At 42.9% G+C, this 27,053-nt stretch overlaps 3 protein-coding genes across 10 annotated transcripts in view; 2 read left to right on the forward strand and 1 right to left on the reverse strand.

Moving 5' to 3' along the window:
* SLC35F3 (solute carrier family 35 member F3) overlaps positions 1-8,522 on the forward strand; it is a 179,407-nt gene extending 170,885 nt beyond the window's left edge. For 5 of the 6 annotated variants that reach the window (XM_065057783.1, XM_065057784.1, XM_065057785.1 and 2 more), the window contains 4 exons: positions 2,865-2,990; positions 3,945-4,137; positions 5,614-5,703; positions 6,854-8,522. In XM_065057783.1, the coding sequence (XP_064913855.1) occupies positions 2,865-2,990; positions 3,945-4,137; positions 5,614-5,703; positions 6,854-7,098 (654 nt within the window). In that variant the 3' untranslated portion in view covers positions 7,099-8,522. The remainder of the gene's footprint in view (positions 1-2,864; positions 2,991-3,944; positions 4,138-5,613; positions 5,704-6,853) is intronic. The other variant, XM_065057787.1, reaches the window with a different exon arrangement.
* Positions 8,523-16,440: 7,918 nt separating this feature from the next.
* Positions 16,441-20,515, forward strand: LOC102093398 (cytochrome c oxidase assembly factor 6 homolog). 2 transcript variants are annotated; one of them, XM_013369094.3, is made up of 3 exons: positions 16,441-18,062; positions 18,226-18,384; positions 20,111-20,515. In XM_013369094.3, the coding sequence occupies exons 2-3, from the start codon at positions 18,241-18,243 to the stop codon at positions 20,204-20,206; spliced, it is 240 nt and encodes a 79-aa protein (XP_013224548.2). In that variant the 5' UTR covers positions 16,441-18,062; positions 18,226-18,240; the 3' UTR covers positions 20,207-20,515. The 2 variants fall into 2 exon arrangements, with proteins under 2 accessions (XP_013224548.2, XP_064913861.1); XM_065057789.1 differs by having other exon boundaries at positions 17,967-18,058.
* Positions 20,516-21,183: 668 nt separating this feature from the next.
* Positions 21,184-27,053, reverse strand: part of TARBP1 (TAR (HIV-1) RNA binding protein 1) — a 37,325-nt gene continuing 31,455 nt past the window's right edge. For both annotated transcript variants that reach the window (XM_065057781.1, XM_065057782.1), the window contains exons 25-30: positions 26,943-27,024; positions 25,452-25,623; positions 25,011-25,202; positions 24,093-24,217; positions 22,811-22,947; positions 21,184-21,553 (exon numbers count right to left, since the gene is read on the reverse strand). In XM_065057781.1, coding sequence (XP_064913853.1) covers positions 21,388-21,553; positions 22,811-22,947; positions 24,093-24,217; positions 25,011-25,202; positions 25,452-25,623; positions 26,943-27,024 — 874 coding nt within the window. In that variant the 3' untranslated portion in view covers positions 21,184-21,387. The remainder of the gene's footprint in view (positions 21,554-22,810; positions 22,948-24,092; positions 24,218-25,010; positions 25,203-25,451; positions 25,624-26,942; positions 27,025-27,053) is intronic.

Below are 27,053 nucleotides of genomic sequence, written 5' to 3' on the forward strand. Positions count from 1 at the left end.
CTGTCACTGCTGCTAACAGCATGTTTGATAGGCAGGCTGAAAGACTTCAGAGAAAGTGTATGTGACCCACCTGACCTGTCAACAGATGAGGCCAAGATTCACCTAAAATTCATTACATGCTTGACAGAAGAGGCAAGGACTTCTGCCCCAGCAAAACTGTTTGCAGACTGTATTTATTTGCTTTGATCTTGGACATTGGTATTTCGCTCCGTGCTACAGTAAATAAAACAGTTCAAGATGCAAGAGAACCACCACTTGCAAGTGCCTCCTATGTATGTAGCATACGGACAAGCACACCTGCCAGTGGGACTTGGAAGGAAGTATACTATCAAATCGCAAATCATAGTATTCCTTTTCAACCAGGCAGACACTCAGCATCCCAGGAGGTCTCTGAAGTCAGCCAGCCCCTGACCGCCCCTAGGCAGGCTCTTTTTACCAACGCATGTGGAGGTACTGGCTGGGTGCCACAGGCCAGCCTGCGGCTGTGGTCTCCTCCGGCCCTCCAGTGAAGTCTCAACAAGCCCCACACATGTCAGATAGGAGATGGCCGTGCCTGGAGCAGATAATATGCTGCTACTTTTTGTCACCTGGGCTGGAGCACAGGGGAAGGAAAGGCCTAGAGTTGCCCTTGTCTTTCAGATAAGCCTCAGCCATGTGTCTTGCAGCTCTACTAAGAGCCACACTGAGTCAGAACAAAGGTACATCTGCCCCAGGAGCCTGGCTCCAGCAGCTGCCAGCAGTGGACACCTAGAAAAATCATCTAACCAGAAAAGCCTATAATGCTATTTCCTCATATGACTTTCCAACCACCAGCAATTTAAGACTCAAGGACTTCCTGAAATGGAAGTGACATTCCTATAGTTAATAGTCCTTGATGGATTTTTTTTGTTCCATGAGTTTATCCTTATAACCTTTTCACATCCACAGTGTGCAACAGCAAAGCTTTCCTTAGCTGAATAATATTTTAGATGAAGACAAATCTCTTTTTGTTTGTTCTACACCTGCCCCATGCTATTTTCATTCAATTAGCCTTTTTCTTGTGCCTCTGAAGCCACACAGAGTGTCTGAATTTTTATTTGACAAGGACCAGCATGGTGACATGAGAGAACTGCCAAGGGCTGCTGAGCTCTTTCAATCCTGCCTTTCTGAAACAGTCCCACATTGCTGTAGACCCATGCATCAGGGCTTTTTATCTACTTGCCTGAAAAAGAAGCCTGTCCAGGACTGTAGGGCCCAGTTCCACCACCATCAAGCTTCGCTTTAGAAGCTACAGCTGTGCGTGTAGAGAGCTGATGCTGACAGGGCTGCAAGCCAAAATGTTGTATCTGAACCTCCCCAAACTTGCAGTGGGCCCACCCAGCCATTGCAGCTTGCACCAGTCTCCACTCTGATCAGCTCATAAATCAACATCGTCAGAACCTGCTGCCCCTCAGCTGGGCTGTGCAAGGGGCTGAGCAGCTGGGGGAAATCCTGCCCCTCCATAGCCTGCTGAAGCTGTGCTCATGCAGCATCTTGAACAGCAGTACACCGATTTCTAGAGTCAAGCCCCTTCTTGTGGAGATGCTATTAGCAGCTGTAATTTCCAGGCAGTATCAGCTTCTATGATACGGGCTTTTTTCTACCCTTACACCATCCAGCCACTCTACAGCAACACCTTTGGAGAAATTGATGCCCTCTGTTTGCAAATCCAGGGCATTTTTCTATAAGGGGAAACTGGAGGTGTTGATTTGAGCATGCAGACGGAATCTGCTGGGTGATTGTCTGAGGAAGCTTTATAGATGCTTCCTGGCACCAGCCCCAGCTCAACCCTGGGAAGAGGCTACTGATGCTGGGATGGGGACCTGCAGCTGGTGAAGGGGTCCCCCTCACCCCCGCTTGCTCATCAGGCAGCAGCAGAGCTTGGCACACAGGCTTTCCCGTGCATCTTTACAGCAGCCCCCGCATCTCTGGTGAACAGGAAGGGTGAGAGGAGGCCATTGCTCTTGGATGTCTAGGCAGCTGCAGCCTATGGATGGGGCTTAAAACCCCAGGGAGAAGGGACAGTTGGCTGGCAGTGACCCAGCTATGGGTCAAAATAAACTCATTTATCCCAGTCACCTTAGCAGCATCACCACAATTGTGCAGCCAAAGGGGATGTGGTCTAAGCAGGGCGTCCCTCACACTACTGCAGAGTCAGGAAGCACAGAGCATGCAGAAAGCCCTTTTCACCCCTGAATAACCACCTGAAGAAGCTTGAGGCATCTGGGAGGACAGTCCCAGAGAAGCCAGGGGTCTCTTGCTGCCTGTTCCTTTTCTTGGTGAATGCTACCTTCCTTTGGACAACTCCCCTCCCTTTGGGCATTGCTGTGGGCCTGGCTGGCTGACCGAGCCTCCCTCTACTCTCTGAAATGGCACATCTGAACTGGAAAGTAGTTGCTCGAGTTTTATTTCCCTATTTCAAAAATCTTTTTTCCTCCAAATCCTCCTCAGGTCTCTGATCCTTTTCTGCAAGCACCAGGGAATTATTACTTGTGTATTACTGTCATGCTCAGGCTGCAGGGACTGGCTGATGGGGAGGCTCAGTGACAGAGATTAAATCTCCCTTTCAGCTCTGTCCAAGACACAGGACCCTGGGGTCCGTCCTGCTGTACACCGCCCAAGGCAGCCGCTCCTGCGCAGCTCTGCCTGCAGCTTCTCTGCAGCTGGGGAAGCCAGAGGGGAGGCAGCATCGGCCCTGTGGGTACTGGTCTGGGCTTACCACTCATTTTCTGCATACGGAGGGGAGCAGATGATGCAGAAGTACTGCCCATTTAAAGCTGGTCTCGTGTTTTTCCAAGTTGGGGGTTATCCAGTAACACTTGCATTCTTTCTTTGTCTCCAACCAGATTGTGGCTGCTATATTTGCTATTGCAGGGATAGTTATGATGACGTATGCTGATGGATTTCACAGCCACTCCGTTATTGGGATAGCCCTGGTGGTGGGCTCTGCCTCAATGTCTGCTCTCTACAAGGTAAGCACACCTGGGTCTTCATCCCCAGAAAGATGCCAATCACCCCCTCTCTTATCTCTCTCACAGGGACACCTTATAGCAGCCTTCTAGTAACTAAAGGGGACCTAAAAGAAAGCTGGAGAGGGACTTTACAGGGGCAGGTAGTGATAGGACAAGGGGTAATGGCTTTAAACCGAAAGAGGGTAGATTTAGATTCAATATAAGGAAGAAATTCTTCACCCCAAGGTTGGTGAGGCACTGGAACAGGCTGCCCCAGAGAAGCTGTGGATGCCCCATTCCTGGCAGTGTTCAAGGCCAGGCTGGATGGGGCTTTGAGCAACCTGGTCTAGTGGAAGGTGGCCCTGCCCAGGGCAGGCAGAGTGGAACTTGCTTAAGGTCCTTTCCAACCCAAACTGTTCTATGATTCTGTGACAGGCAGGCAGCATGGACGGTGCTTGCTCACTACTGTAGCACTTCCCAAGTGGCAGCTCAAGGCCTGGACCAGGGATGTCTCATGCAGAGAGAACACACATGTTGCTTCTTTCCCCCTGCTCTTCTCCAACAAGTGTTATGGTTTTACTGTCAAATTTTACAGAGACTTTCCTGAAGGGAGCAGGCAGAGAAATGGGTCTATGCCAGGGTGAGCAACCTTCCCTTTTCAAAGATGCATGGCCAAAGGTGCCGAGTCCCCTTCCCGCATGGGCTCATTTGGCAGCTGCCCTGCCTGTGCTCTGGGGGCACGCCAGGAGGGATAAGGCTGGGGCACACAAACTGCTCTCCACAGCATCTGAGCAGCCATCTCAAGTGTCCAGCAAGCATCACCACATAGGTGCTGACAGACATGGATTGATGCCCAGCCCCTCAGCCCTGAGCATTGGTCGGCGGGCCAGGACCCCAGGAGCCACTGGAGCCAGGAGAGCAGCCCTCCAGCAGAGCGGTGCCACAGAGTTAAACCCATGTGTTTTCCTTTTGTAGGTTTTGTTCAAACTTCTTTTGGGCAGTGCAAAATTTGGAGAAGCTGCCTTATTCCTGTCTGTGTTAGCCGCCTTCAATGTCCTCTTCATCACCTGTATTCCCGTCATCCTTTATTTTACCAAAGTGGAGTACTGGAGCTCTTTCGACATTGTTCCTTGGGGAAACCTGTGTGGATTTTCAATTCTCTTATTGAGTGAGTAGACGGGGGGCTCTTGCACTGCTTGGGGTGGAAGAGGGTGCCAGAAACTAGATGCTGGTGGAAGCTACAGACTTCTGACATACTGGAGCTGTTTTCCCTTCTTCTCAACCTAATTACTAGCTTGAGAAATCATGCAGAGGGTCTATTCCTCAGTTGCAGTGAAGACCACACTTCTGCTTTATTACCAAGCCAAAAGATTGTGGCCCTCATTAGAAGGTGCTGTGGAACCAAACTGTAAAGCTTGTCCTAATTCCTACTTGTGAACTCTGCTTCACAGAGACAAGTGACACTTGCCCAGACTGTGATGGGCAGGAGCCCTTTTGAAAATGTAGCATTGCATAGCGCTGATGGGAATTTGGCAGGTGGTACTCCTCTCTTTTGCTGCCACAGCTATGCCACCAAGGCAACCCAGCTTGGGAGGGATGCTAAATCTAAGCCTTAATGATTCACGGTCATCAGAAATTTGATGGTGTTCCTTGTTAAACTGGATGTGTTGACTGTGCTGCCACAGTCGTCCCTAAACTGGATGACAGCATCACGTCTCCTAAAACTTTCCTTTGATTTGTACTGGAAATAGCTCTTCTCCATCTCCATCTTGAGTCCAAGCTCCTTTTACCCTGCACAGTCACGATGCATGACTCTGGAGAGGGACTTTACAGGCGCAGGTAGTGATAGGACAAGGGGTAATGGCTTTAAACTGAAAGAGGGTAGATGAGAGGTACTGGAAGTACCTCCAGTTCAATTATCAGTGGACTCAATGGAAGATTTCTGTAAGGAAGTAGTGCAGAACTTGGCAAGTGATCACTGGGGTGTACAATGTACAGGTACTACCAGACAGTCAGAGCCTCAGCTGCTGACAGGTTTTGTATTTTTGCTAAAACTAATCACCTTAAAACAAAAGTTAATTTGGTCCAAAGCAATTATTAATTTGTCATAAGGCACTCCATGAACAGTGTATGGTATTACAATGGAATGATATTGTAATCACTCAGTTGTAAAGATACTATAATTTCATTGTATGAGATTATATTGAGCAAGTTCCTGTCTGGAAGAGGCTTAGCTTTACAGCATCTTCCACCTGCAGCTGGAGGCAGCTTTTCTATGAAAAATGTATCCAGCTGACATGAAAAATGTTTGGCTGACATCTGCCAGATGAAAAGCATTTGGTCTTTCAGCAGGGCAAAGTGGATTGGTATGGAGAGTGGGAATCACTGCACATTACACTGAGAGACAGTTTGTACCCACCTGATCTTGCCACTGCACTCCACTTCCCTGGGAACAGCAATGTCTCAGGCAGACAGACATGCAGCAGATGTCTGTCCATAGGTGTCTTCCAAGAATAACAACAAAAGTTACTATGCCTTCTGTATGAAAAACATACAGAGGGAGTAATAAAGCATAAATGTTTCAGGTAGCATTCCCTCTGCCTCGTTTCACTGTAGTAAAAAGTGTTTTTCTTTCCTTCTTCAGCATTCAATATTCTACTAAATTTTGGGATTGCTATTACCTACCCCACCTTGATTTCTCTTGGAATTGTACTGAGTGTCCCAGTGAATGCGGGTAAGAATTTCTGGGTTTTGTATCTTAATTAATACATTAAATCTCTGCCCTTTCAAATATACAAGGATAAAAGCAAATAGCTTTATTAAACATATTTTGCACCTTCTCGCAAAAACTTACGATGACACTGATTAAAGATGTGTTAAGTATGCATTGTATAGTAGTACATGAATATTCATAGTCTCTTGAATTTCTTTTCAAATTGCTGTCCAAAGAAGCCTTCATATTGAAAAACAAACTAGATTTGGAGTCATCTGTCTCTGGGCTGGGGTGAAAACTCATGGATAAGCAGAAATCAATTCTTAATGATTGCTTCAAAGCAGGCTTAACACTAAACTGAAACAAATAAAAGCACTTACCTTTTAGAACAAATATGTATTAGTAATTCTGCCTGCTTTGATAAATAACATTGTAGGTGTTTATCAAGAACACTGGACAACTCAGTTGTGGGCATGGCCTGGTGCATTGTCAGTTTTCTGAACTGTAGTGAAGTCCAAGAGACTGCAGAGCCCAAGAGGGCTGGGCATGGGAGCGCAGGGGCAAACCTGGCCCAAACCAGAGCCACCTCTTCCAAACCAGGCTCCTAAAACCCAGCGTGCTGAACAGGTGCCATGGTGCAGGTGGCAGCTCGCAGGTTTGTGCTGACCACAGGCATGCAGAGCCGGGCACCACTGGATGCCCCAGTAGGCTTTGTTATGGAATGGAGTGACCCCCACAGAGTGCGTGCAGGGCTCATGGTGCGCTGGGTTTCTTACTCAGCGGGGCAGTCAGGGTGAGGCAAAAAATCTGCATGAAAGAGCTGCTGTGCCAGGGAAGGGAAATACCCCTTTCCCTGCATAGTCAGACCTCAGTGGGAGTTCCTGTGCTGTCAGTGAGCAAGGGAGACAATGCTGCTGCAGACAACTGAAGCTCCAGGCATCATCCCCTTTGCACCCTGAGCCCCCAGGCGAGCTCTGCCCACTCTGAAGGTGGCTGTACTCTGCTGTGCGCTGAACCAGCAGGAAGGGTTGTCTCCCTGCCACCATCTCCTCCATGGTCTTGTTCTCCTGCCCCAGCCAGTCTCCAGAGCCAGGGAGATGATAGGGAGGTAAGGGGATACTACTCTAATGCTTTGTCCCACTTAATAACACCTGTTCAATGTCCCACACAGTTGTTGATCACTACACGAGTGAAATTGTCTTCAACAGTGTCCGAGTAATTGCCATCATCATTATTGGCCTGGGCTTCCTCCTGTTGCTCTTGCCAGAGGAATGGGACGTCTGGGTAATAAAGCTCCTGACGCGTCTCAAAGTCCGGAAGAAGGAAGAAATCCCCGAAGGGAATGGAGACATTGCTTCAGGACTGCCTAACAAAAGCCGGAGAACTCGCCCCTCCATGTCATCCTTTGCTCATTAAACGCTCTTTTTACCAAAACTTTGTGGTTAACCTTATCTATGATGATGCAAAGGTCTTTTCTTGGGAAGAAGCACACCTGTCCAACATGGTGTACATAACCTGTACAGTTTTGATATGATCACCATCTAAGGCATTAAGTCTTGGCATGTCCAGTTTGCTTGTACTTTTTTCACATCAGACCTTTCACTTAAGTAGTACACTGAAAAAAACCTGCAAACCAAGAACCTCTCTTCTCTTTTTAAATGAATGTAATATATATAGTCAAAATATATTTGCATAGGTTATTTTAAAGAATGATTTTCATGAAAAGCAGGGCAGACATTTTGAACATTAGGTACCGAATGATGCATTGCACACTGTGATTTAAAAGAAACAAATGCTATGCTACATCACACGTTTATTTTTGACCAGAGCTGTACTCTGAAAGTTTTCAAGGAACCAAAAGGGAATCTTTTCAGGGACAGGAAGAATAGAGGCAAGGAGGTTTGGAAATCACTCTATGTAGATGAGCACATGTTGCGCTGCAACCAGGAGAAAATTCAAGCGCTAAAAATGCTTGCACTAAAGCACTAGAGAGAAAGCAGTTTAGAGCCCAAATCTCCTTATTCTGCACATGACTGTAGTCCACGTTTAAAATCATGCAAGAGAAATCCAGTGCCTTCTACACAACTCTTGTCTTTATCCACGCAGAAACAGGTCCCACTGTGAAGCACTTGCAATGGCAGGGCTTGCAGCCCCAGGGACCCCAAATTCCCACCGACATCAGGACGTGCCCCCCGTACGCTCTGTGGCTTCTGTGGGAACAGGGGCCCCAGGGGACTGCAAGTTTGCCTGCAGCAGACCTGGATCTCTTCTCACTTGCACAGGTTTTACCCCTGTGTGGAGCTGCACTTGATTAACACCAGTGTGAGGAAGGGGGAGTCTTGGTGATGTGTGGGACAATCCAACCGAAAATGATCAAAGGGGCTGGCAAGAGCGTGGTTGCTGATATGTACAGTCTGAGAGCACGGACTAAGGGGGTGAATCGCCAGTTGCTTTTACTCCATAATTGTGAGTGTTAAGAGTTAAAAATGTAAGATATTTACATCAAATGTAACACTTTTTATGAAACTTGTAAGCACCAGGATGTTTACTTATGCGATTTTGGTTCGCCATTAAATTTCTATCTGTGATAGATCACATGCTATGTAAAAAAAAAAAAAGGGGGGGGAAAGGTTATAGTTTACTATTTTTGAAGTTTACATGTTGCATACAAAATTAAAAGTGTTCTTTTGAACTGCTGCCATAGCCTAAGGGCCCCTGCTGCCACTGAGGCCCTCTTTGTCTCAGGCAGGGGTGGCATCCACTTTAAAATATTTCAGCATATCAACTTCGGATTCCATTATCTGTTTGGCGAAGCTAAATAATAAAAGATTTTAAATTCAGCTTCAGTCAATGCTATGTGTTTCCTTCTCCCAGCTGCACCTTGATTCAGTTTAAGTGTGGGTAGTATTTGGCCAAAGCAATCAGAAGGGAGAGACATGATCATCAAAGCAACCAAGGCTGCAACTGGTGCACTCCTTGCCAGCCTCTCCTGACAGCAAAGTCTGCTCTAGACTTCTTGGACAAATGTGCCTGGAGGACTGATGTTAGGCATCAGTCAGGAATCACATGTCCAGCAGGAGACGAAAGGAATAGTTGACCTTCCCTTGAAACCATCAGTGAGCAGCCTTAAGTACATACGCTAACAGGTATTTAAGGGCTATGGATGGGACATGAGTTTGTACGTTAATAATCAGGCCCTAGTCCAGGCTGTATGTTGCTCATGACCAAAGAGACAGTAAAGACATGCTAACAGAGATTGCACACACAAGCAAAAAACTGATGCTCTTGGAAGCTGCTCACAACCACTGTCCCATTCAGGGTTTCAGACCTGAATTTTTAAATGTATTCCTTTGGGAAGCAGGGGAGGGTAAGGCACACGGCAGGAGCACAGGTACAACTCTAATAACTGGTTTGAAGGGCACAAAGAGACTTGATCTCAAAGTTCCCTGCTTAGAGTTTACTCCATCTTCAGGCATCCTCAATATACCCCACACCCCTCCTCAAGCCCTCTGTCTCAGGCAAGGCCAGAGAAGAAAGCACAAACTGTCATTCCATTTTCCATAGTCCAAATAAGTGGCATCTTCTGTCATTTCTGCACTCCATTTTACTGTGTTTGATGCAGTCTGGTAGGTATCCAGAAGGCTCTAAATGCCACTTTAAAACTGTAATTAATGTGTGTTTATTACTAAAACAGCAGTAGATTTTTTAACTTCCAGTATGAAGTGGGGGAAGATGAGAATTTATGCACTAGAATGGATAGCAGCATCAGGAAAGCTCTGTGATTTACCAGGTGCAACTGTCATTGCCTCTGTTGGCTCATCCTTCTCAAGAACAGGCTAAAGACAGACAAGGGCTGGGATTTCAAACAGTACTTTATTACAGTCTTTCTCCTGAGCAGGAGCTGAGTAAACTAGCTATACCCACGTTAAGCAATTCTAAACTACACACAGACAAATCCATCAGATGAAGTGACCTATATTTCTTCAGGCAACACCTTGCCTTAAATATAAACATCTGACTTGACAGCAAGCAGCTGCTTAGCAAAACCTTCCAGACAGTGAAGCCCAGGATGTGACCAGGAGAATGTCAAGAAAGCAGCATGTCTATACAGGGACGTGTGTGCATCTCTACGTGCCCAAGTTTCACAGATCTGACGCTGAGGACTGAACAGAACTGGAGTCAGTGCCTCCCACCAGAAGGACAAGGCAGAGAGCAAACCCTTCTGAGAAGACATTAGATATAACCTTCAGGTGAAGGTAAGATTGAACCCTCCTGATCTTGGACTGTTAAAGGACTCCCAGGACTGGAGGTGAGGGCTGAGTGGTGGCAAAGCACCATGTGCAACCTCTGCAGCACCCTGCACATCAGCCCTGCTGCTGGCCTGGATGGACTCCACACAGCTCTGCACGGCCATAACTGCTTTGCAGAAGACAGCAACACAAGCCTGGAACCAGCACTTTTAGCCCACCCTTGGTCACCTCAAACTTTCTCCTGAGGCAGAAGTGCAGCTCCCTGCAGCATCAGGCCTGGCTGCCTGGTGTCTTTGAAGCTGGTCTCCTGCATCATCACTGCCTGGCTCCTGCCCTCACGGAGCACTGCCAGCCACCAGCATCCACCCTTGTTCAAAGGATGACCCGGATCCTCAGCTTTCTGCCCCATCTTAGCCCTCCAGCTCCTCTTGGCTCCTCCAGCAAAGGGGGAAACCAGTAAAGATCCAGTGGGCTTGTTGAAACAGCAAGTTGAAAAAAACCTCAGGAAAACAAATAGCACCACCAGACCTCACTGCAGCTGCCAGCTTTTGCTGCTGCACAATACAGCAGTGAGGAATCCAGGGAACAGCAGATCTCCCCCTCCCTTGCACATCTTTCTTCTTGGTCTCCTGCTGCTACATTTATCATATTTTTTTTTTTATTGCAGCTCTCCACAGTGACTGCATGAGCCTTTCATCAGCACATGAGTCAGAGCTGGGCTTATTTTAAAATGTTTCTCCTGTTCTTATGCCTAGGATGGGTGTATTAATATCAGCAGTCTTCAGAAAATAGCTGGGAAAGGCAGAAATCCAACCACAATACTCAACAGATGAACAGAAGACCCTTAAACCAACATGTAGCTTTACTGTTTTGAGGGTTGAGGGTAAACTAGTGGGACCCGTAGATCACCAATTTCTGGAGCTGAATTAACTCTCCTGTAAGCTTGAGGACACATCACTCATCCTCAGCTCTCCAGAGGGCTCTGGAACAAAGCTCATGCAATATTGAGTTGGTCAGGGCTAATACAGACAGTATCTTCAACCTATAGGGAAGGTAACATCACCAAGTGGACACCATTTGTGGTCAGAAACCTTTCTGCCACTGTACCTGCAGGCCTGAAAACCCACTGGAAAGTGAAGTTTTCTCTGTGCAATGAATAAAGAAGTCTTAATTGACTTGTGTAGCTCTGGGTCATATTCCAAATAAACTCACAAGTCTGCACAACAGAAACACATGTGATACATCTCTTCTCTGAAAAGGATGTCACGAGTCTCCAGCACTTCAGAAGCCCTGGGAATAGCTCCAGACACACACTTCAGCCACATGGACTCCGAAAACAGGCTGGGGCTGGGGGTTTCTTCTACCAGCGGGGAAATGCCAGAAGCAATGCAGCTGGTGTGCAGCAGGAGCACAGGAGAGCTGCTGATGAGACTGTGTCGAGGGTTAGATTGAAGGGGTGACAATAAAACCCTGGCAGATGTATTGTTAACCCCCTCTCCCTCCCCACTTCCCCCTTTTTGCCCCTCCCTCTCCCCCCTTCCCACAGGTGATCAGGAGGGAAAGAAGGACAGAGAGAAGAGAGTTGGAAAAATTAACAATGTTTTACTAATGCTACTAATAAGAATAGAGAAAATAATACAAAATATACAAAACCGATCTTGAAAGTCTCAGCAACTGCAGAGCCGGCACCCAAAGTCCTGGATTGGACTCTGCAGCCAACCGGAGCTGGATTCAGTCTCTCACTAGGCCTCAGTTCGCAGGGACGACTAGCAAGGTCCTCTCCTAATGTCAGCCATAAGGAAAAAGGGAAAAAGGGAAAAGGGAAAAGGGAAAAGGGACGAGATCCTCATGATCTCCCACTTTTATATGAAGTATTCACGTGAATGGAATGTTATACACAGTTGGTCAGTTTCTTGGTCACTTGTTTCTCGTCGCCCCTCTCGCGAGATGTCCATCTGTGCTTATCAATAAGTTTGCATTCCATTGCTAGGTTTACCAAAACATGTGTCTGGTTCTCCAGGAAAATGCAGTTAATATGAAGGCTTTAGCTGACAGGCAAATTCACTAAAAGAGAAACTTGTTTTTAACAAAACCAGGACAGACTAGCATAGAAATGCCTTTTAGGAAAGACTTTCCAGGGGAAGATGCCCACCTCTCTCTTGCTACAACTCCAGTCTGAAGAAATGGCATCTGTGCACGTGCTGTAAAGTCATAAACTATGGGGAGTTGGGCTCCATGTCCCTGATTTGCACTTCAGGCAAGAAGGAGTCCTGCAAGGCCTTCAAACCTGAGCTACAACTCGGTGAAGACCAAGGCTGAGAAGTTGCATTCACAAGTCCAGTTCTCATGCAAGCTGCCTTTGCAGAAACTGCCAGCAGTAATGGATTTTGATGGAAGAGATTAATTAGCTTATCATTATTAAAAGAGAAGCAATTAGATTTTCTTCTTTAGCTGGCATGTTCTTGGGCATTTCCATAATAACCTGCACCTTATCGAAAAGATTTAAACATTAAAAAGGGAGATAAAAAAAGGAGCTGAAAGATCTTGTGAAAGCAAAAAGGAAGTCAAATGCCCACCTGCAGCCTAAAAATCTTATTTTAAGATGAAACCACATTCCTAAGGACAAGACCAGTAGCTCAAACTAATGTGTCTGAAAGTAATAATCCTCATATTTCAATCTTCTACCCGAAACTCTTTCAGAGGGATCTTTCTATATGCACAACATCATTCTAAAGAAGATGGTGATCAGTATTTCTCCACGTACGTCACTGATACACTAGGACACAACCACTTCTCAGTAGTGAAGAGTGAAACTTATAAGGAGAGTTACAGTTCTGGAAAAGGCCTAAACAAGGGAGGTTGTGGAGCTCCCATTAGCAGTGTATTTAAGAACCTGTTATGTGTAATTTCTCTGCAATGATATAGAGACATTTCTCTAATCCTACTGGCCTCCTCAGAAGACTCAAAAGAGTTTTGCAGCTCTTCATCTCCAGGTTTCACTCCAGTTCTAGATTCAGTCCACCTAACCTCTCAAGACAGTCATCACTGCATTGATTGGGAACAACAGCAATCAACCCGCAGAGCATCTTTCATCCAAATGAAGAGAACTAAAGTAGATGTGCTTTAACAGAGTTATCCACCATAAACTGAGAATCTTCCTGATGAGCGACAACAGTTAAGTTAAAGTCCCTCACTATGTACTGTACACTTTTCCACCATGTCTACTACCTTGTGTCTATTAATGCTGAATACCACCAGCTATTTTGCTGCTAGCCACATGACAGTGACAAGATCCTCTCTCAGTTTTAATCTTCACTCTCCTGAATCATTAAAAAAATTGGGAGGGGGAGGGTTGCCCCTTTTTTTTTAACCAATAATTTATGAGTACATACAAGAAGACTGGCCCCAGCACATCTCCTTTGGTAAGCTCTCTCCTTTTGAACAGCAATAATTTATTCCTGCTCTCTGCTTCCTGCCTCACTAACCAGTTACTACTCCACAAGAAAACCTTCCCTTTGATCCACTGTAGCTTCATTTCTTTGGTAAGATGCCTCATCAGAAACTCTTCTGAAATCTAAGTGTAGTGCTTCCTGTTCTCTCAAAGGGCCGAGTGTGTGCAAAGTCATCCATCCTTCAGACTCCTATTAACACGAAAGGACAAGACTACTGAGAGACTGAGACTTCTCCTTTGTCTTTAATGCAGAGTAAGTTGTGTAATACTCCTCTTGTGATTTTGGCCAGTTATACATTTTAAATGCTTTCCTGAGCTGTAAACAAAAATGTCTCTCTTTCACTGTGCAATTCTGGATTTGGTAAAGGCATGTTGCTTGCTAGCCTGGCTGCTAAGAAAATGGACACTGATCTTGAGAACAACTAACATGTTTGAGAATGATGCTGCCTTTGTGAATGAGTAAGCAATTCCATCTGGTACAGCACACCTATGCTTCACAGACAATATTTATAGTGAACACAAGGTAATTGGTGCAGCTGATAGATTATTAAATACAATACCTGAATGCAAGCATGCAGATGGATTTCTTATAAACAATTTTAGTATGTGTTTCAGTCCCAGAGAGAACTACGAACCACTTTGCTTTTAGTACATAACATGCCACAGAAATTTGAAGACATCCAAATGAAACTCAGAAGATGAGCTTTCTTCTGCCATTTACATAGCTTTGAAAATTGAAGCCTGTGTACAGAACAACTTTCCCATCTAGCTTACTTGCAAAAAGCTGAGCATCAAAAGTGCTGCAAAGCAAGCTTGTCTCATCCTTGGCGGACTTGAAGAATTGCTAATCAGGACCCAACAGAAGAGTAAGAATTAGTCAGTCTTCCCACCTTACCATCGCCTGCTTTTCCCAAAATACTATTTTTTCTTCTTAATTCCTTCCTATCAACTGAACAAATATGGAATATTTGCATTAAAAACAAGTGCCTATAATTAATGTAAATGACTCCATCACCTTGAAAGAATCCTAAACCTCCAGCTGTTGTTTTGTTCTTCCTCATAATCGCCACTTCTCTAGGTCGCCTAGTGATTTTCAGACTGTGTTCCACAGAGCACACCACTGATGTCCATGACAGGTCACAAAGAGAAGCAAGCCTTTTCTCAGCAGGCTTCAGATCAGTAAATAGAGGTCTGGAGAAGGTGAAAATCACTCTTCTCTCTATTCTTTCTCCTTCTACCTCCATACCAGCCTGCACAGATGGCTTAGTCCTTCCTAGTCAAATCCCCTCCAGCGCTACCTGATGGACCCACATACCCAGCTCTCCCACCCATGCAGAGCTACTGCAGAAAGCTGTGGCAGCCTCCACGTCTGCCTGTCCCTCAGTCTCCCAAGCCACGTGCTTAATTCTCTATGTTCATGCCACACTGGCACTCCCTAATGCAGGGATCCTCATCATGACGACACCCAGCCAACACAACATTAGGAGGAAATGAAAGTGAGAGCCCCAACACACATTTAGTTGAAAAATAACGTGATAATGCACATTTTCTTAGGGATTCAGAAAACTGATTTGCTAAGGCCACCAAACAAAAGCAATAGTTTTCTTTCTCATCATACACTCCTCCTTCTTTATTCATTCAAAGACCTATTTTTTTGCTAACTCATCCAAAGAAGTTTAAGCATGTTATTGTTAAAAGGAAATTCACAAAAATAAAACTCAACATGAAGTCTTTATGAAATAATAAAGAAGGCTTTGCATAAGGCCACAGAAAGTACAGTATACATTTCTTAAACTTTCAGAATCCAATATGCCTCTTTCAGACCTTTACTTACAAATGTTTCATATTAAATGCAAGGCTTCATAAAGTGAAATAAGTTTTCTTTATAAACATAGATCATTTAGTACTATCAGTGGTTACTAAATAAAGAAGTAATTAACTACTAACTAAGGAATTCACTACCTGTCTGCCAGTTCTTCAGCAATCCTCTTACAAAGCTCAGAAAATTATTGCTCAAAAAATCAGTAGTCTTCTCTGAAGAAGGCTATTTAGTTTTTAAAAGATTTTTGAAAAGCTATTTTGAAGATAGAAGTTACCTGCTCTGTTAAAGAAGGACCTATTTGAAAGAGAACTTAAGTCTCACTGAACCCTAGTAAGCCGCAAAACTAACCTCAGAAATCAATGTAAGGAAGACTTTAAACAGTAAAGATGTATAAATGCCTCCTCTCCAGAACAAAGACTGTTTCTACACCAGCCTTTGCAGACTGTATCTTCAAAGTGGACACTAGTGCCAAGAGTAACCCATGAGGGTCTTCAGTCAGTAAAAGGATGAAAGTAGAATCTGAAATTGGGTCACACAGGATCTCAAGAGAGATGCTTGATGTGCAACCATTTAAGTATTCTCTGTTAAACCATTTTCAAAGAGGAGAAGAAAGAGGTGATTACTCTTTGTAGTTCACAGTTTTTTGCTTAATTTATTCCTTCTTTAATAATAAAACCAGGCACAATTAATCATTGTGATTGTTCTGGGTTTTTTTGCTTAATTATTTTCTTTCACCAGGCATAGCAAGGAACACTGTAAGACCAAAGGAGTCAGAGTTACATCCTTAATACACATCTGAGAAGCAAGAAAGATAAAATCTTAATACATGGTTCTCTCGCACTACATATTTTTTAAATCCTTGTTAAAATAACCACACTTGGTGTTCAACGACAGAAGAGAATGTCCTGGGCTACCTCAGGTAAGATTTTGCTATTAGTTCCAGCAAAATAAATAATCGGACATAGGGCTATATTGCTTAAAGAACTTGCTTTTAAATTCAGTTTCGTGAAATTCTTTTACACGTAAGGATCATATATCAGAATCTTTCAGTGCAAGAAAAACAAATTAATTGAGCTCCTGGTATAAGCACAAAGCTGAACACAGCTATAGTACATCAAGGAGTGCTTGTTTTATTTCTCCTAGGGACACCTGTAACATCCCAATTGCTTCTAAATGAAAAGGAGAAATCATTATAGTTACCAATCTGCTGGGCAAATTTCAATTATATATGGGGTAATTAAGGCTGTAGGTGAGGAGAGATCTGTTAGATGTTAACCAGAAGGCAAAGCACACACGATGCTGTATCGCAATTAGCAATAAAAGAATCTGAGAGGCATAAAAGAGTCTGAAAGCTGAACCACTGTATAAACAATCCATTTTAACGCATTGCTGGCAAGAGTTTCAGTGGGAGAGAGCCATCGATTTCTTTATCATCTTGTCTTGCTAACTGCTAAATGGAAACATAATTCAAAGGTTTCAACTGTGGCAACCAGCACACCTAACAAATCTGGAAATTTTTCAGCCTCCCATCTTTCTAGAACACTTGCTGGCTATTATAAATATCCCGTTTATTGGGCACATTTCCCGAAAGTAAAAGACTAAAGATAGATACTTAGAATTGACTAACAAACAATGAAAACATCCACCTCCTTACAACAGCTGTTTAACCAAATGGAAATATTGCCATTAAAAATGTATTAGACAAATCTGTCCCTTTTTCTATTCATGCACTTTTAAAAACCAGATCACTAAATTTCCATAATGTCCATTACACAGTTATTTGCAACTGTCTCCAGTGAGTATTTCTTGGGCCACAGGTCATTAAAGAATTAACTATTTATCACAAATATCCCAGATGTGCAATTTAGACCTTGTGATTAATTATATACAATCACATTATCCCCTCTGTTTTGTAAACACTGTAACTAAACAACACTACATGCATCGTAAATTTTGGAATTTAAAGCACAACTGACATTTCCTATTATCATGTTTCACTCTTGAGACTTAACATTAATTTTCTTGTCAATATTAATGCTTGTAAAAGCTTGCTTTGCAAAAGCTTGAGTGCAAAAGGGTCGTAAGTGGGCTGCAATATAAATTTACGTTATATTATTTTCAACAGGAAAACATAATTGAAATTCTGCTTTTGTAGTGACTTACCTAAAACCCCTTTAAAACTGCAAAACCGCTGTGTTTTCAGGTGGCCGGTGCGGAAGACTGTCAGTCCCTTGGCTACAGGGACGGACTGCCACCCAATCCCAAATAAAACAGTGGAGCGGAGTTTGCTCCCCGAATGTTTTTTACCAGCACTACAGGCACCGGTGTACCCAGCCGGCCCCCACATATCTGGCATTGTTTTATCACTCTTATTACAGGTACTTTTTTCTTCCACTGGGGTAAGCCAGTACTTCTTTCTTGTTTTTATTATCGGCTTGACTTAGCGACAGAGTCCCTCACGACAAACATTTCCAGGGCGGTTTGTGCACGGCGCGCGCAGGTGGGTACCCGCCATAGAAAACAAGCATCTCTGCGGTTTTAAACACGTCTCCCACAAGCCCACGGCTCTCCCGACCCGGACTGACTGAGGGATTACGCCGAAAAACAGCACCCCGGAGGGGCCGGATGGAAGAACCACTGCGGGCCGGAGGATTTGGGGACGCTCGGTCCGGCCCGCCGAGCCACCAGCAGCTCCGACCCCATGGCGACCACGGCCCCGCGCGCGCGGGCGGGACAACCGTCCTGGCTGTCAATCTCACCCGGGGCAGCCGGGGCTGCGCCTGCGCACTAGGAGCAGCACGGCGCCGCTCCACGGCGCCGTTTCCGGGAGCCTGACCTTCGCCGCTGGGCCCGGTGGGTGAGTGCGCTGCTGGCCCTGGGGCCTCCCTCCGCTCGGACAGCCCTTCCCCGTGCCCTGCGACCGCGGGCAGGGCGGTCCCGGGCCCCGCTGTGGGAGCGGCCGAGGGCTCGCCGCCGGGCCGGGGGCGAGGCGCGCTCGGACAACTAGCACTTGTATTCAGGTCCGTCGCGAAAAGATGTCGGCGCCGACGATGGAGGAGAGGAAGGCGTGCTGGGGGGCCCGGGACGAGTTCTGGCAGTGCTTGGACCGGCACGCGGAGGACGGCTCCAAGTGCGCGGAGCTGCGGCGGGGCTTCGAGGGCCGGTGTCCGCAGCAGTGGGTGAGCAGCCCCGGCGCGGCCTCCCAAAGCCCGGCCTGAACCAGCAGGGCCTTCCTGTGCGCGTTGGTAGCAGCGGCGGCAGGTGTTTACGTTTACCGTGTGAAAGATGGCAACTGCTGAACATGGGCGGTCTTAGACTTTCTCATTGATAACGCTGTAATCTGGAATATTGTGTCCAGTTCCAGGCCCCTCAGTTCCAGAACAACAGGGAACTGCTGGAGAGAGTCCAGCGCAGGGCAACAAAGATGATTAAGGGAGTGGAGCATCTCCCTTATGAGGAAAGGCTGAGGGAGCTGGGGCTCTTTAGCTTGGAGAAGAGGAGATTGAGGGATGACCTCATTAATGTTTATAAATATGTAACGGGTGAGTGTCAGGAGGATGGAGCCAGGCTCTTCTCAGTGACAACCAATGATAAGACAAGGGGTAATGGGTACAAACTGGAACACAAAAGGTTCCACTTAAATTTGAGAAGAAACTTCTTCCCAGTGAGGGTGACAGAGCACTGGAACAGGCTGCCCAGGGGAGGTGTAGAGTCTCCTTCTCTGGAGACATTCAAAACCTGCCTGGACACCTTCCTGTGTGACCTCATCTAAGTGTTCCTGCTCCAGCAGTGGGATTGAACTAGATGATCTTTCGAGGTCTCTTCCAGTCCCTAACATTCTGTGATTCTGTGAACCCTGTGCCTTTCACCAATATAATGCGGTTGGCACACTCATGGTATTGCTGGGAGATGAGAACTTGCTGAGCAGACCACAGACTGGCCTGGGAACTATGGGGAGTAGTAAATGAAGGGAAAAATACAGTTTTAAACATTCAGACAAATACACAACTAGATAAGCACACAGGCTTATCATTTAATTAAAAAAAAAAAGTTCAAAAATCTCAGAAACTTTTGGAGGTGCACAGATATTACTGTTGCTAAAGAAGAAAGGCTAATATGGAAGGGAGGTGACACACAGGGCCTGCAGTGGCATGGCATCTTAAAGACTGGCATCTGATATCTTGTGCATAAAAATACTATTCTTCATGCAGTATAATTTCACAGTAAGCCATCTGCTTACATGTTACTTGTGCTTTATAGTTTCCTAAGATCAAGCTAAAATTCTTAACTTTTTTAATAGGTATTGCTTTTTAGAAGCAGTAGTGTTAGAGGGGTGAACAGTTCCAGTTGGAGCCAGTAGGCTGGAGTCAGTTAAAAAAAACAGGTACATTCACAGATGCCATACTCAGTTATAGTTTGAACACTGCAGTTCTGACATGTGTTATCTCTAGTGATGGTGGTTTCATCTGCCACTGCTTTTGCACTACACACATCAGTGGCTCTAGGCAACAAATTCAGAGGTCACATAGTCTGTATTACCATAGAAAAGTTGTTGGATTTACTTTTATGTTAGAAATAACCTTCGCTCATAGCAGTGAAAAACAGCAAAGCAATAGACTATTTTTATTATATGCCCATGGAAGTAATGGGGTGGTTGTGACACGAAATTGAAGTTCACTTCCAGAATGGTAAAAAAAAAAAAAAAGAGAAGAAACACACCACAAAACACAAACCCACTCTAGCCTTTTGTCTTTTGCTTCAGAGCAACAAACTCTTAAGTAGTGTATAGAGTTAAAATCCTCAAGTCCATTCATCAGACTGCTTGTTCCTTAATCATCTTGTGATGCACAAAACCCTTTCCTCTGCTAGTCTCTTCTCATGAACATCTTTTCTCTTTTTAAACAGGTTAAGTATTTTGACAAAAGAAGAGACTTCTTAAAATATAAAAAAAAGCTTGAAACAGAAGGGTATAGTCCTCCAGAAGCTGCTGGAAAGTCTTAGGTAGTTTGCTTTCAAAATAAATGAAGCGAGAATAACTGCGGAAGGAAGCAGCATGAGAAAGCAACAGAACCTGCTTGAGCTCAAGAACTGGTAACCCGACTGCCTCCCTGAAATGCAGGCTGCTGTTCTTGCGAGGTCTCATTGTGTCTGCTGAAAAAAAGGGTCATGGAAATCTTTTTCATGAGTATAAGTCAAAGAAATACAGACTGTTCACAAATCTAAGAATTATCTTATGGGAATAAACAACTATTTAATAATGTGATGTATATATTCTAAAGAGAAGAATAAAAGTGTTTTTCAGTAAGTGAACTAGCTTTTTCTTAAAAATTCATTCCACCTTCCCCTCCTTGTCAAAAGAAGGTGGTGGTATAATGTAATTTCTATTTGTCATCTACCAAGTATTTAAAGTATTTTAAAATGCAGTTTAGGTCAGACATGAGTTTATAAAGCAGCAGGCATTAGAAGATCTAATGCATCCAGTGCATATGATACCTAATTTATATATTTTGAGTATGCTTATTTTTTATAAGCAATAGGAATTTTTACATTAGCCGTAATAGTCAGTTTTCAAGCAGTATTGCTAGTAGAAGTATGGCAGTTATTTATCATGATTCTCACATTATGGCCTTTGGTATAACTTAGTGGTTTTGATTACTTCACTGATACAACTTAGTGGTTTTGATTACCTTACTGATACAACTCCATTTAAATATATGGACTGTTTACAACAGGATTAGTAAACTCAACAACTGAAGGTACTTAAACAAGGGGCAGCATTGAATGTAATATGTAAGTGAATGTCATTACTGTATCTAAATGCAGGAGACATTCAATACCTGGGCTACAGTAAGTTTTGATTGTAGTTGCAGGAAGGCACCACTACAGTTTCAAGCAAGTTTTGAGGTTGGGATTGTTCTGGTACTATGCTGATGGTCTAACAGAAAAATCACACACACCACATGCAATATAAACAGTACTTATTTCCAATGCAACAGTTTTATTTAAGGAGGTAAAGTATTAGTAAGGCATTTAAAAGTCCATCTGAACTACAAGAAAGTAAAACATGCAAAACTTAAGAGTCCTCATTTGCCCTGAGTTTGTATCTCATCTATTCAGAATTTCATGTTGTAGCACCATAGCAAGTCACCCAGTTGTCCTATAAGGCACAAAACTCCTGGCAGTTATTTTTGTTGTTTTTGCTTGATCAGTTGTTGCCTTGTGTACTCCCAAATCAGCAGAGCTCCACTTACATGAACATTGAGTGATCGAATAATACCCTGCTGAGGAATTTCCACACACACATCGAGGTGGTGAATCAGGTTTGCTGGGATTCCTTCATGTTCATTTCTAGTAAAGAAACAGTTAACTTAAATCTGGGAAGAGACAGGTGTTCTAGAAAGCAGATGATGCAAGAGTCACAACAGCATCAAAACACTATTTGACAAAAGGGAGCATCTGCCCTCAATATAACTAATGAGGACAAGAAATAATTTATTTTTTTTAAAAGCAGTAATACGTTACAGATAACAAATTGTGGGAGACCCAACTAAGCTTTGATGTAGGAAAACTGGTATAGCACTTCAATTCACTCGTCCAGTAGCAGCTGAACACTCAACATAAGGACTCCCTCTCTGCATTTATTTTGAAACTATACTAATATATAGCAAAATAAGCAGCTACAGATTAAAGGACCAAGCCCTGAAGCTGCTGGCACAGCAGGGAAGCTCAAATGCCCACTACATTCAATGAGGCCTTGGTATAAAGGAATGTCAAGACTGATCATCAATGCCTTGAACTGGAAATATTTCATATACTCAGAATGAGTATACCAGAAGATACCAAAGGTCATCAGCAATTAAAACTGTGTTTTTTATTAGAAGAGAACAAAGTGAATATGAGAACTACATTCTGAAGACAAACTACATATAAGAAAATGTTTGAAAAACAGGTATTTCTGCCCACTTTGTCCTAAAAGGATAGACAGGCCCTTCCTCCTGCTCTCCCTCAGTGACCTTCCAATTCCAGTAGCTTTCTGACTTGTACACACTTTTCTCTAGATTTCTTGAAGCAGCCTTCCCTTTGTCACAGCTGAGGCTTGCCTACTTAAAAGGAACTGACCATTCCTTTTCTCTGAAGTCCTCCCAGCCTCTGCTTGTACTACAAAAACTTGCTACTTCCTCCTGTACCTCATCCTTCATTTTAAAGTATCTCCCAGCTCTGCAGGCTCCTGAGTCTTCCTCACCAGGTTAGGCAAGGCAGACAGGCAGCCCTCCTTGCAGAGCTCACCGCAGCCTACACACACAAGGTTCCATACTACTAATGTGAACAGATGATACCTCTTACTGCACCTGGAAAACTATAATCCATGTTGCTGCTACCCTCTGCCCATAAAAAAAGGGAGCTATGAGGAGACAGATCCTTGAGGAGTAGTAATCACTACCTCCCACTCCTTAGCAAATGAAACCAAACTCTGCTATTTCCATGATCACTTTGCATTCTAAATCCACCTTTATCAGTGTCACTTGGTTTCCATATTACAAAACTCTGACTAGTAGAAGAGATGAACTGCAAGAGGTAGATATACCAAAAAGTGCATCTTCTTACCCCAGCAATAACAGTGATTTCTCTGGGAAGCAATACTCTGTAAGATCAAAACTTTTAGCAGTCTGCTCCACACCAATAATAGTGTAGCCTTCCATTTTTTTCTGTTGTAAATAATCAACAAGCTGAGATGGTTTCACCTGTCCATCAAGAGTAAAGAGAAATATACAAATATTTAAGTATCACAATTTGTAACTTCTGAAGTTACTGTAAAAATCAATTTACTTGACAGTTTTTAAGATGAATGACTTTTATCCCCAAAGACTGTCTATATACATACCTTACCATTTTAAAAGCTCTTCAGCAATAGCACACAAGGTGGAATAATGCTACAAAAACATACTCCCCGAATACAATGAACAAAGGCTTCTCTATGCTGCTGACAGCTACAAGTCTTACACCTCAATGTAAAAGAATCACTCTTGCATGGGATCAAGGTGCACACTTGTTGTTTAACCTGGAATTCCTTCCCAAAACAATGCAACAGCCAGTACTGAAGCTGAGTTGCCTGACATGCCTCCGTTACAGTCAAGAATTTAGTTGTCCTCATCCTACTCTCTAAACTGCTTATTTATATTAGATGCCAATTTTTTTTCATGCAACAGAAACTCTCTCATCAGTACGCTTCCGTGCAGAGATGAGACACAAGAACACGTGTCCATCAGCATTCTGTTTTAGGCAAAACACAGTACAGCTATCTTGTTCTCAAGAAAATTCTTAAGCTGCAAATAAACACTGGAAAAAAATGAAAAATTTGCACTGAATTTTTCAGATGACTTAGAGCTGACCTTGAAAAACTGATTATTATAAAGTATCACAACCATTTTCTATCAAATGCTAAACATCTATGTTGAAACCCTCATTTTTTAAGGTAGATAATGTGTTCTAAAAGCTTAGCTCAAGTTAGCTTCATGCAAACTCAAAGATTATCACCAAAAAGTTAGCAAAAGCAACAGACCAAGCAAGATAAATTAAGCGTTGTTCAGCTTTTGTAAATAAACATTAAATTCCAGTGCACCGTTATAAAACACGGTGTAAGATGTAACAATGACAGCTCACATAATTAGTTTATCCCAATGAGAAATTAAAAGTATCTTTGAAATTCTTTTTATGAGTTTGCCATAAAATTTATACCAAAATACTCAAGATTAAGTCTGAGAGATAACAGCAGGAGCTTCTCTTAAATAAACAGTTCTTTTTTGCAAGATAAAATATTCTGAACTATGCATCTGATGAACTGAAGATGTACAGTACACTTTTTAGCTATTAAAATATTTCCATTCACCTCAACCAGGGGGAGCCACTGCTCTGCAGAAACACTAAGATGCTGAAACTGCTTATCCTGTACATAATGAAGACTGCCGACAACTAGTGCAGATGCCCCAAATATTTCACTTGTACGACATAAACCTACAAACAGAAGAAATTAAATCATGTTTGTGTAGAAAATAAACAACCAAGCCAGAATATTTTAGCAACTGAAAAAGGACAAGGAATCATAAAAACAAATGGTTACTTTAGTCCTCTATTTTTAATCAGTTTCAGGTGCTTTTTATGTCTGTTCCAAGTCACACTTCATTCTATATAATTTACCAGAAAAAAAAAAAAGTTTTGTAATTTAGCAGAAAGATAAAAATTAGAAAAGCACTATGTCTGACAACATGCTTCTACAATACTAATTACACAAAGTAATGGGTCAGTGTAAAAGCCTAGGCAGAGAGAGATGGACACATAGATACACACTTAAGCTGTAAATCCAGTACCTGTTAAATGAAAGGCCTGAGAGAATGACAGATGAGAGTATTACAGGGCAAACAGCACCAGCTTGTGGGCTTATTTTTCATTAAGAGCCTCACTGCAGCTATTTAAACTGCTGACAACACCAAGTGCAATGCAATAAAGTATTTGCAGGATTTATTCTGTCACAGCTTGCATGATATTGTGAAGGAGTACTTAATCGGAATGGGCACTTTCCTGTCCAACAGTCCTGAGAAACTAGTACATTGGCAAGATTTGGCTTAACTGCTATAGAAAAAAATGTAAATTAGTTCCTTTAATTGCATACACAGTTGAAAAACTCAACTGTGATAAGGAATATTAAAAAGAGTAAGCATGATTTACAGCATTGTTCTATTTAATTAATGCATGCTATGTGTAAGTACTCTAAGATCTAAAAAGTTTGAAAACGTGCAATCAACCTTACCTCCTAAATTGGTAGGTTTATCAATAAGCGAAGCCACCACTATCAGTCTGCTGTTTGATTTACCAAGTTTAGTAGCACGATCCTGAAATACCATTTCCAGGTCTAAACTAGGAGTGCTGTTCTTCCAGGGTATAATCTTTTTCTGAACATCAGTCCATTCTGTCTGGCTATCTGTTTCAATTGAATTTGAACCTATAAAAACAAGTATTGGTCACATGACTATGCAAATAGTAATTAAACTACTGCTTCAGTAAAGATGATTATCTAAATGCTAATACTGTACACATCATTAGTCATCTGCTATTATTTTATGGCACACACTCTGCTCATGTAGATACAAGGCTACTCCAGCAGGATAATGTAAGAGATCAGATTGAATGCAGATGTATACAGCTACTACATAAAAACAATCATATTTAATATAAATTAGCTATACGTTACCCATGTCTTGCTGAGACCAGTCACTTGGTTTCAGATCAAGAAGTTCCATTCGAGAATGATACCACTGAAACGTTGATGGCAAAGGAACATCAGTGAATCTGTCAAATTTAGTAAGCGAGATCCATTCGTCTTCAGCAAGTTCCGAAAGACGGGGAAGAGTGTAAAATATTGTCTGCAATGTAACAGTGTTATTAGCAGACCACCAATGAAGCAAGAAAAAAATAAGTAATTAATTAACCGCTGGTAACTTTATCACACACATCTTTTATCTAGTATTCTGTGATTTTAATACTTTTTTTCTTGTCACTTGATACAACTTACTGATATATCTCTCAATATTCGTCACTTTATATATAGTGCTATCCCAAACTTTCATAAATCTACGTTCCTTCTCTCTCTGATTAGCCATTTAAGATCTGCATTAATTACTGTTCTGAAACTCTAGAATACCAAGGAATTGCTGCTATGCTTCTCAGCACAGGGGTCTTGTGAAAATGTTCTATGTGTAACACTAAAGAGTTTTCAGATGCCTTTATGAACTGCTAGCAAAGACTGTGAATTGATTTAATATAAAAAGGAAAAAGGTAAAATCCAGCTCAGCACTACCCATACAGCTAACCACTATCTATCACGGAGGAACAAATGCACATACCATGGGAAAGGCTGAATAAGATAAAGAGTTTAAAACCCATATATTTTGTTTATCCCAATGCACCCTCAAGAGGAAGGTGAAGATGCACTCTGAATACTTTTCAGTACTTAACAAGTATTAGCCTTAATTTTTTTCTTGTTGAAGATTTTGACTTCCAAATTTTGCTAAGTCATATCTAGCATATTTAACTGTTCCAAAAATATTTTACAGAACATCAGTTTAAAAAAAAGTCTTCTCTGAAAGATGGCACTGTTTGTGCCAGAACACGTCGCCCTCTTCACATTCATGTTTACCTTCTATTTTCAGCTTAGTTCCTCTCTAGTTTTTATCTGCACCCTTATTCTGCTTGCCTTCCCACAGTGTTTATTCAGCTCTCAGTTACTTTGGCTGTGGCAAAAAGGATAACTGAAAAAGATGCTTTAGGAGTTAGGTATCTGTATCCCATTCATATCAAACAACAATTTAGTTAAGCAACCTCGAGTTGCTCCTAATAACAGCAGATGTCTCAAAAAAATTAACAAACTACATGTGACTAAGTAGATGCTCTTCAGTTATTAGAAGAAACTTTTCCAGACACAAATATAAAACCTGATTAACTTGCACACAGGTGGGCACATTCATCACACATAAATTCTTAACTAGGTTTTTGACACAGTATTAGAGAATTTGGCTGCAGTCTTAGTCTAAAATCCATCACACTTCAGGTGAAGTAATTTTTCAGAGTTTTAAAAGAACAACAGTTGATCACTATTCATCCTACATTATAACACACAAAGGAAGTTAAATATATAGTTGTAAAACTATGCAAGTACAATGATCAGCAATAGTCTTGGACTTGCCTCTAGACTATAATCCTCAAGTGGATGAAATGTTGCAAAGAAGAAATGATCTTGGATTCGCTGCCAGTTCCTTCTAGCATTCCTGCAATTGCAGAAAGTAAAGCAAGATGC

This window comes from Columba livia, chromosome 3 (assembly GCF_036013475.1).
Source record: "Columba livia isolate bColLiv1 breed racing homer chromosome 3, bColLiv1.pat.W.v2, whole genome shotgun sequence".
NCBI lineage: Eukaryota > Metazoa > Chordata > Aves > Columbiformes > Columbidae > Columba > Columba livia.